Raw genomic sequence first — 10,796 nt, 5'->3', positions numbered from 1 at the left:
TGTGCTGGTATTATATGTGCTGTCACCCTACTATTTCACTTTAAATCTTATTTACGTGGTTGTCTTGCCATCGTTTTTGTATTGTTGTTAACTGTCGTTTTATTTTCCCTTGTCTTAATGTTGTACCACTTTAAGTTGACTGTTTATATTGTTTTTTTCTGTTGTTTTCCCTTTTTTTTCCCTCCTTTTGAATTAGTTATAAAAAAGTTTTCAGTGAAATCTATGTCAAATCATATGTTTTAATAAAAAGAAAAGTATAACAAAAAATAATAATAATACCGTTGCATATCAGGCTCTATTACATTTATTAGAACAAAAGGAAAAGTGCACAATAAAGGAAAACGGCAAAAAAGTAAATGTAAAAACAAAAACAAAAAATTAATTATATTGGCAGGTTACTTTTTAAATGTTTTAAATGTCTTTATGCTATTTTAAAGATAGTAAAATATTAAAATAAACCTATCCTCGTTTGTTAATTACAACATGTGGTGTGCTGCCATCTCCTGGTAGAAAACATATAATACTTTGTTGCAAACAGAAAATAAGAGTAACGATTAAACATCAAACAAATCAGACGGTAAAATATATAAAATAACTTATTTTTTAAAAATGAAACCATTGACACAGGGGTTATAATTAAATTAACTGTCTCTGATATCAACTTATCTGTAAAGTAAAGTCTTTCGACGGTTGATTGCTCTTGACTGAGAGAAACTATTTGCACTTCCTACCTTTACAGCCAATCAAAACGCGTGTTTGAAAAGCGAGTCCTCCGTTTTGTCCAATCAGAACACGCAGAACACTAAAGTGGGCGTGGACTTCGAGTGCAGCAGCTGACTGACTTTCCCGTACACTGTGCGTGTTTTGAGTTTGACCACAGAGAAAGAGAGAGGACAGAAAGGACAGGCTGGTCTTTACAAAAGCGAAACAAGAGAATGAATTGGGACACCGACTAGAAAAGAAAAAGAGGATATTAATCGAGGCCTTTATTCACTTGGAGGATTTAAAATAAGTTGGCGTGTTCGTGGTGAAGTTAAAGGTGAGTGGACAGAACTGACATGTTAGCATTAGCAACCCACCACATCTGTCACTGTCAGCTCTATGTCGGGGTAGATACTTTCTGCATGTCCACTCCGCTTGTCAGTCTCATTGCTGCAACAGGACCCGTCAGGTTTCCAGTCACTCTCCAAGGATGTCACCTTCTCAATATAGCTGCTCAGGGCTCACTTGATCGTGCCTAAAATAGACTGCTGCACACCACATGACAAAATGTTATTTTACCAAGCTAAATTCAAACACAACATGGGTTTGCAGTGAGGATATTAGGGTTAATTATAAAAGGAACTGTTCTGTTTAGTCTGCAGATCAATAGTGTTAAACCATAAACACCTCCAGCCTAATGATTCAATCTGTTTGCACATGTTTGAGAGCTGAATGTGTCTGTTAGTACTGTGTTTGATATTTAACCCAGTTTATTATATTTACAGTAAGTAATCATTCCATCAGAAAACCTTGAAACGTATATCATATATTATGTTATATTCTCATCTTTTTTCTCGCATTAGACTTGTATGTAATTTTGTTACATCACTACTTGGCATTGGTGTCAGTGCAATATTCTTAAACAGAATATAATACCTATAGTTTTTGGTGATTCAGTGATGTGTTCATTTACTGCAGTCTGAGTTATGGCTGGGTGAGGGGAGGGGGCATGTGGAAATGAAGAGAGAAAGTGTCCTTTCACAACAGCAGCTGTTACTGCAGCATAGGTGTCACCACAGACACTGTCCCCTCCTTCTTCTTCATACCCTCTCCCCTTAAACATGTGCTAATACAAACACACTATCATGCCACTTAACCTTTACCATAACTGTGCAATACTCTGGATCATCACTGTGATTGGGATTAAATCCTAGAGTTTTCTTTTTGACCAATTTGTTGCCTGATGTGATTTTCAGCAATGGAACCGTCTTTGACCGGCAACCCGGCCGCTCCGAAACCCAGCCCCTCATCTCCCTCCACCCTCAGGCCCGGCCTTTCCTCTTCCAGCTCATCTTCTATCACGACTGCACCGACCTCTGACCGCCCCAAGCCTAAACTCACCATGCCACCGCCTCTAACCGCACTCTCATCTTCTCCTACCGCCGCCTCCCCTCGGACTTCTTCTGGTCTTTCCTCCCGTTCTCCCTCCCTGTCCACGCCGCCTACCTCGCCTCTCCGCCAGCCCATCAGGAGCCCCTCTCAGGTGGGCAGATCTCAGCTTAATGCGGCCTCTACTGGGAGTCCCCCGGCTCCGCAGACGCCTCTCACGCCTGAACCAGGTGACAAACTCTGAGCTTTGACCCTTTTTTATGCTTTTAATCACAAACTCTTTACTTCACAGTCTCACTTTCCTCTTTGTACGCCAAATCAGTGCAGTCGACACTCCCGGCTCACTGTGTGTACTGCAGTGTCTCCGTGACAACCATAGACATTTACCACAACATGTAAAGCAGCCACTCCCACTCTGCTGACTTAAGGGGGAAAAAAAACAAAAACTTTCTTACCCCTGTCTTTTCATACCATTTCAAGTCATTAGTTCCCACTAAACAAATCCTGCATGGAAAGTTCACATCTGTTAGCTGCACTGGGAATATCACATTTGAAAATTGTTGCATGGCTTTGCATTGACATCTAGACATGTAAATATGGGGTATTACTGGAACATGTGAAATCTAACACCTTAGTCATTTAATCTGGACTCTCACTCAGTCCTGTCCCTTAAAAAATACACACCCTGTACTGCGTGTTTAACTGTTAAGATAATTTTATTTATTTATTTATTTATTTATTTCAAACATGTTAAAAAGAAAATATAGATAGATGGATCAAGCACCATAGGAAATAAAACCTCAACATGAATATATTCAATAAACAAGCAATATACCGTATATACAATATTGCAACCAAAGCAACACAAATTAAAATATTACATATTACATGTTCGAAAAAGGAGCAGGAAGAAGTTTCCACTTGTTAGTTCCTATCCCTTTATTCACAATTCATCATAATTCATATATAAACACTTATCACTATTTTAAAAACAACCCAATTTGCCATAAGCCCGCGTCCGATGGAAGTTCCTGTGCTTCCAGAGGCGGGCACAGACAGACCACCGCGTCACTCCTCAGGGTCACTTACAGCTTGTGGGCGTTTTAAATCTTGGGACGTGTTTCCACATTCGTTGCCACCTCCATCTCTTTCCCAGTATACATGACACAACCAATATAACACCTTACTTCACAGGAAGCAAACAAATTTTCCAGTGCAAGCTCCAGCTCGAGTGAGGCACTGGGATTTGAGCGAAGCAGAAGTCATCAGCTAAAAGAAGATGATAATTAAAGCAACAGGGTTCAGAGGGAGGTTCTTATCAGGGCTGACTCTTGACTCTCTCCCTTGTTGTTTTTAAAAAATGCTATACGAATACACTTGCCTTGTCAAGAACAGGAGAAACTGGGACAAGGACGACGAGTTGATATAAAACTAGAAGAAATCCAACTTGAAGAAATCATTTGCAGCCACTATTTAAGGTGTTTTGTTGGGCACTGTTTCCCTTTCAAAACAAAAGTGCTTCACAATAAGAACAGAACCCAATTAAAACACAAAGAAATCTACTGAGAGTAAATAATTATCTTGTTTCCTTCCAAAGAGCCAGAGGAGGAGGTCAGTCTTGAGGATTTGGAGGAGAGAGCAAAGTCAGGAGAAGCTCGAGCACAAACCAAGGTCGGTGTCAATGAACATATTGAAAATATGACTTTAATGACCATATGGTGGGCACAGAACAGATCAGCCAAAGTGATGACAAATGTTATGGAACGGCACATCGATGGGAAGGACGGGTCATGAGTCGACTACAGAAATGCTTGCCCCGCAGGTCTGAAAGTCTGTATATGCGTTTGTCCAGATGGGGCGTTACTTCCTGGCGCTGGCAGAAGAAAGAGATGAGGAGCTGAACAACTGCACAGCGGTCACTTGGCTAGTCCAGGCTGCTAAACAAGGCCGCAAGGATGCCGTCAAACAGCTGCAGCAGTGCTTAGCGTCAAGGAAAGGTACCAAAAAAATCTCCTGCTTCTACCCTCAATCGATGACCGTCGTAGTTGTCAATCATCAGTGTGCACATTTGTGTTTTTGCAGGCATCACTCTTGAGAATTCCGAGGAGGTGAAGAAGTTGTGTACAGAGACACGTTTCGAGAGGGGAGTCAGGAAAGCAGCTCTGCTGATGTACTGGAAGTTGAACCCGGAGAGGAAGAAGTCCGTGGCTGTCTCCGAGATGCTGGAGAACGTCGAACACGTCCACACAGAACCGGGTACGGGAGGAGATGTATTGTTATTTAAAACTCTGACATTGTACAGTTTTATGTTGCCTATTAAATGTATGGTAATGATTGTGTACTCAACATGCAGATTGTCTCAAAGAGGTCAAGAAATAGAAACTACTTTACCCTCTTGTATCATCTCTCCTCCATTTACAGGCAAACCAGTGTCACCAGGCCCACTCAACAGCTCTGCCAAGAAACAGAGGAGAGTCCTGGAGAATATGGTCACTAGTGAATGTATGTGTGGTTTGAAACAACGCCAAGTCATCAAAAAAAGTGTACACTCATTTATTCCTGTTGCCATTAAATTATTAAAGGGGAGTAAAAGCATTTATTTTATTTATTCAAGTTTGAAATGATTAAATCTCAGCTGCAATAAGAAAAAGTGACTTTCAGATTTAAATTGGCTTTTTAAGTTAAAAGGGATAGTTTGGATATTTTGAAGTGAGGCTGTATGATGTACCACCAAGGAAGCTAGCAGTGTACTGTACGAAAAGGAGAGGAGAAATGTCTAGCTGCTGCCGCTGGGAGGGGGCGCATGATACCGACTGCAATCGACCGTGGGTAATACACTGACCTGGATAAGTGCCTCAGACGACCACACTTCTAAATCTGAACTATCCTTTTAACATAAGTGTGTCTTCCGTATGTCCTTGTAGCCAGATGCCAAGTGGGTCTTGACGACTTTGTTGAGATGACTAAGAAGTACGCTCAGGGTGTTGCTCCTTCACCGGTAATGGCTTCAGCAGGGGGTGATGATGATGACGACGACGATGTAGTAGTGAAGAATCCAGATGAATTGCCCTTACACCAAAAGGTAGGAAGCTGGTGTCTGCTGTCCATCAGACTCCCTGCTCTCCTCTTTTTACCATCACCTTTATGTTTAAGTCACTCTCAAAATGGTTGCGGATTAACTTTCAGCTCTCTAGATAACTTTGTAGAAGTAGTAATCGGATTTCTGTATGTACCGACACGGCTCCTTTTTTTTGCGCTTCCCCCAGCTGCTGAAGTTCCCTCTGTTCGCTCTGCTGGAGATAAAGGAGCACCTCATCGACTGGGCGTCTCGAGCCGGCATGCAGTGGCTCAGCACCCTGATTCCCACGCACCACGTCAACGCACTTATCTTCTTCTTCATCATCTCCAACCTCACAATCGAGTTCTTCATCTTCCTCATCCCTCTGCTGGTTTTCTACCTCTCGTTCTTCTCCATGATCATCTGCACGCTGCGGGTGTTTCAGGTAAGTGATGTGCACTTTACGTAGAGCTTAGATTTCTTGTTTTCTTGTTTAACATTGGAGGCATTTTTTTTTACCAGAGGACTTAGACTTGTGGACTAGAGTATGGATGTACTTGTCTGACAAAGTCGAACTAAACAAATTAATTCATCATTGTTGATTGGTTGTTGACTTTATGTGCACATAATCATTTTTGTTTAATTGTGTATTTTATCTTTAGTATTTTGTCTTTTTATAATACTGTACAGCACTTCGGAAACCTTTGTGTTTATTTAAATTGCTTTATGAATAAAATGGATTGGCTAATATTTTTCTTCAGAATTCAAAAGCATGGGAAAACTTCCGGGCCCTGACGGACCTGCTGACCCACTTTGAACCTAGTCTTGATCTGGAGCAGGCTGAGACCAACTTTGGATGGACACACTTGGAGCCTTATTTGTAAGAACGCCTCTTCACGAATCCACGTTGACGACATATTCAGTCCTTATTTTATCTTTTACTCTGTTCAGTTTGCATTTGTCAAGTTTGGTGTTGGTCAGGTTTTACTAGTTTGACTACAAAATATCCATGTAGCATTGTCGTGTAGGTACAGACATGCACTTTCCGATCTTGGAACCCGTCGGGTATTTGCCTGATGACACTCTAGCCTATGGGGACAACGGCTAATATTAGGGGCTTTACAGTGTAGCCAGAGGATATCTGGGCCAAGATTGCCTCTTCCGAGCGACGGTCATTGTTTACAGTTCAATTAGCAACTTGAGACATTGGAATTGTAGTTCAATACTACTGGGGCTACAAACAGAAACCGCTTCTGCTACCCAGATCTTGAATGGTCTCTGTGACTTTGACTTTGACCAACTCAAGAATTTCCACGTTAATTATGACAACTTTTCACGCAAATGTCTAATATAGATAAAATAACGAAGCGAAAACATTTTGTATCCAAGAGGTCAAAGGTCAACTTTACTATGACATCATAATGTTTCCATAATTCCACGCCATAACTCAGGAACAGAAAGGGGCGCCATTTTGTTGAATACTGAATTGATGACACTAATCTTCAAACTGTGCTGACTGTATAGATTTTCTGTGCTGCTGCTGAATATGTGTGTGAAGCATCTACGTTTCGCCAACAAAAATACACCTTTTATTACATTCCTGCAAAGTCTTTAATACATATATTATGTAAGAAATAAGTAGATAATAAGAAAGTAGAGAAGATGCAAAGGTGAAGTATTATACCCAAAATAAACAGTAACATTAAAGAAACCTAAAGAAAATCAAGATGATGAATGAATGCAAATGTTTGGATTGATTGAAAGTTCTTCTGCAGTGAAATGAACACACCCTGTCTCTTTGTGTTGCAGGTACTTCCTGCTCTCTGTGATATTTGTGGTTTTCTCTTTCCCTGTTGCTGATAAATCTTGGATCCCCTGCTCAGAGTTGGCTGCTGTCGCTCTCTTCTTCACCGTCACTGCCTTCCTCAGCCTTCATGCCTCTGCTCAGCTCTTCGCTCGTAAAGCCCTCCTCACGGAGGTCCTCTCCGGAGCGTGCTCCCTCACCCGCCTCCTGCCAGACTCCCTCCCCTGGTTCCTCAGGGTCTTTGGGATGACGTTCATCTCAGTGCCTCTAGGGGACATAGTGGCGTTGAACCTGGGGATGCCGTGTCTGCTATATGGACACCTTTTCTATCTGCTCTTCCGAATGGCCCAGCTGAGAGGCTTCAAGGGCACCTACCTGTGCCTGGTGCCGTATCTGGTTTGCTTCACGTGGTGTGAGCTCAGTTTGGTGTTCCTTAATAACGCCACAGCAATAGGACTCATCCGCACCTGCGTTGGCTACTTCCTCTTCCTGTTTGCCCTTCCTATACTCTCATTGGGCCTGGCTGCAATGCTCATCATCCAGTTGCTGCAGTGGTTTCTTGCCCTGGAGGTGACCAAGATGGTGGTCACGTTGACAATTTGCTTCGTGCCAGTAGTGTTGAGGCTTTGGACTCGCTTCAGCCTCAACCCCATCGTGGTGTTCCGCTCTTTGTCACGGAGCAGCATCGTGAAGCTCATCCTAGTATGGCTCAGCGCGGTGGTGCTCTTCTGCTGGATGTACGTCTACAGGTCGGAAGGCATGAAGGTGTATAACTCCACCCTGACATGGCCCGAGTACAGCAGCCTCTGCGGTCCTCTGGCCTGGAGAGAGGCCAACATGGCCCAAACTCAGATCCTCTGCTCTCATCTCGAAGGACATCGTGTCACCTGGACCGGACGATTCAAATACGTCCGTGTGACAGACATTGAGAATGGGCCGCAGTCGGTCGTCAACTTGCTGCCAGTAGTCCTGGGGAACTGGATGCGGTGCCTGTATGGCGAGCCGTATCCTTTGTGCGAGGAGGTGAAAAACGTCACGGCCGAACCCCAGCCTCTGCCCGCCCCGGCGCCTCCTCCAGAAGATCCCCTCTGTAAACTAAAAAAACTGGCCAAGAATGAATGTCACATCAAGCGATTCGATCGCTACAAATTCGAAGTCACCATGGGAATGCCGCTAGAGAGGAAGACCAAGAACGGGACGATCATAGAGGACGAAGATGCAACTAAGGACATAGTTCTGCGGGCTAGTAACGAGTTCAAGTCTATGCTTTTATACTTGCACACAGGAAGCCTGGTGGAGTTCAGCACCATACTGGAGGGTCGTTTGGGCTCCAAATGGCCCGTGTTCGAACTGAAAGCCATTCACTGCATGTCGTGCGCCGACGCCAACTTGTCAAGTCGAAGGCAGTACAAGATCGAACACGACTGGAGGCGCACGACTCAGAGCGCCCTGCAGTTTGGTTTTGACTTCTTCTTTAACCCCTTCCTGACCGCTCAGCTAGAGCAACACTCGGAGACTGAGACTGAGACTGTGACACAGGAGGGGGGGTGAAAAAAACACCTCTGGGAGAAATAAGATGTATTCTAATGATAGAACTAGAGCAACACTAATGATTGCACATCACTCTTCCTAACACTGTAAGTGGGTGGACACTCACTCAGACGTCTGTGGTTTCAGTTCCTTTAGTAAATCTGAAGATGTGGAGTTTGTGTTTGCATATAGCTTTTGAGCCAAAACACTTTAGAATACATTATAATGAAATTAAATATACAAAAAAGGGGAGAAGCACAAATGAATGATGTTTTTAGAAGAAGTGATTTACTACCTAACGCTATGGTAAGAAACCTCCTCAGCTGTGGTCAGTTGTGCATTTCATCCAATTTAAGCTGCACCTGTGCTGAACAGATTCTGCTAATGAAGTCATTTTGATTATGTTTGTTCATTGTGCAAATACAACAGGTACGTGTGCCCAATTTTATGTACGTATATCAAATATTTGTAGCCAAATATCATCAGTATTTACATTTTTAGTTTCCTTGTTGAACTGTACTCTCACTGTTGCGTCTGTGGCCAACACATGGTTGCAATGTGACGATGAACTTGAATCATTTAACGTCGGACAGTTTGTGTGCTGTCATTGTGTTGGGAAATTTTTTTAAGTGCCTTATAAGACATAGTCCCAATTAAAAAAATACTTGAGAATAGATTAAATTCTGTCTTAACCTTTAAAAAGCCCATCTGCATATGTGCTTATATTTATTACAGAGCAGTTGTCCCAGTTCATCTGCCCTCTCTGTCTTCTCTCCTTCTCCGGCCGTGTTTGTTTCCCTCTGCTGTGCAGAGATTTAATATTGAACATTTGCAGTCCCTGAGTGATGATTTGTTTTTAAATTAGGATGTCACTACTGTTTTCTATACTGTGACCCATAAACATGATAAAAAACATTTGCTTTTTGCTGTTTTTATTCAGAATTAACTGCATTATACTCATTTTAAGTACAACATTTTGACATATGAAGCGTGTTCTAAGTCCTGCCTTTATAAGCAAATTATTTATTTTGCCCGTATTGCACAATAGGCCTTTTTCATCCAAAACATTTTGACATTGATCCATACAGTAGGAAAAGCATATTGTTAAATTATGTTTTATCTAACCAGGTAAAACACTCATTGAGATATTTAAAACATTATAAATCTCTTTCTCCTGGCCAAGACAGGCAGCAGCACAAGTAGCACAGATTCAGACATAAAACAAAATAAAATGTTAACAAGTAGGAAATAACAGTCTTCTGATAAAACCACTTTAACATTCAGAACATCTACAGCCAGATGTGAGACTTCAATGTCTTTTAGAATCGCTTTAAATGTGTCCAATGAGACCAGCTCCTGAAGATTCAGATGGATTTGTAACTGTTTCCAATGCTCTTTTTCCCAATATAAGACAATAAACTCCCATAATTTGTTTTGAAGGATGAAGGTCCGTAGGTAAGAAGGAAGCAGTGCAAGAACAGCCTTATAAATAAGAATATGCAAATGTCTACAGACAGACGAGGTCTACCATCCGACCCAGACAATAATGAGTCAGAGCTTTGAGATTTGTGATGAATCTCAGTGCTCCATAGTACACAGTATAAAGCATATGTAGGCACTGTGCAGAAGCATGCATGTATACATCAGCACAGACCTAAACGTGGCTGCAGCCAGTCTATTTTTGGCCTCAAAGGAAAAGCAAAACTTGTTTCTAAAATAGAAACCAAACTTCAGCTTCAGTTGTTTTTCAACCAGTTGCTGAAAGTGAGACTTAAATGAGAGAGATTCATTGGTTATTATAACAAGATACTCCTACTGAGATACAGACTGAATCTCAGAGGTGGAAGGTTAAGTGGCTTTGATTTTGCAATTTAAATAAATCATAAGTTTCGTTTTGTCTGTATTCCAAACTAGTTTTAACGCACACAAGCTGTAGTCGAAAACTTACATACACAGGCGGAAATAATCAAACAAATGATGAGAACTCCATTAAGCTGCTTCAGGACGTAAAGTGCAAACTGGCTTACTGCCACACTGTGGCATTAAGCATTATTATTAATGTTATTAGTAACACTTTCTGATCCTACTTTGACAATATCTGCTGTGAGAAAGGCTTATGTGGTGCCACTTAACCAGTGAATTGGGCTAAACCACATTTGGAAAATGCAAGTATCCAGTAAAAAGAGAGTATTAGGTTCAGTGGTAGGTTAAAAGCTGTGTAACATCAGAAATGTAGATTTTCACACAGAAGAGCTTAACTCATTTTGACAAAAATACATTTAAAAAAATGGATGAATGAAAATGTTTGTGGCA

General features: G+C 41.7%; 1 protein-coding gene across 1 annotated transcript; it reads left to right on the top strand.

Annotated features, from left to right (window-relative positions):
• Nucleotides 1-895: 895 nt before the first annotated feature.
• wfs1b (Wolfram syndrome 1b (wolframin)) lies at nucleotides 896-9,316 on the top strand. The gene is made up of 10 exons (XM_083915098.1): nucleotides 896-1,039; nucleotides 1,959-2,321; nucleotides 3,689-3,762; nucleotides 3,944-4,088; nucleotides 4,174-4,347; nucleotides 4,513-4,593; nucleotides 5,016-5,173; nucleotides 5,358-5,594; nucleotides 5,911-6,029; nucleotides 6,959-9,316. Exons 2-10 carry the CDS (start codon nucleotides 1,961-1,963, stop codon nucleotides 8,502-8,504), a joined length of 2,895 nt encoding a protein of 964 aa, XP_083771224.1. The 5' UTR covers nucleotides 896-1,039; nucleotides 1,959-1,960; the 3' UTR covers nucleotides 8,505-9,316.
• Nucleotides 9,317-10,796: the final 1,480 nt, after the last annotated feature.

The sequence above is a fragment of the Echiichthys vipera genome (genome assembly GCF_963691815.1).
Source record: "Echiichthys vipera genome assembly, chromosome: 6".
Lineage (NCBI taxonomy): Eukaryota > Metazoa > Chordata > Actinopteri > Perciformes > Trachinidae > Echiichthys > Echiichthys vipera.
This window is presented reverse-complemented; position numbering and strand designations above follow the sequence as displayed.

Bases quoted from the DNA above. Each gene is read 5' to 3' on its own strand.
- wfs1b (XM_083915098.1), top strand. From the start codon at position 1,961: ATGGAACCGTCTTTGACCGGCAACCCGGCCGCTCCGAAACCCAGCCCC. The intron at 3,763-3,943 runs GTCGGTGTCAAT...GCGTTTGTCCAG, and splicing joins AAGCTCGAGCACAAACCAAG to ATGGGGCGTTACTTCCTGGC. The intron at 5,174-5,357 runs GTAGGAAGCTGG...CGCTTCCCCCAG, and splicing joins AATTGCCCTTACACCAAAAG to CTGCTGAAGTTCCCTCTGTT.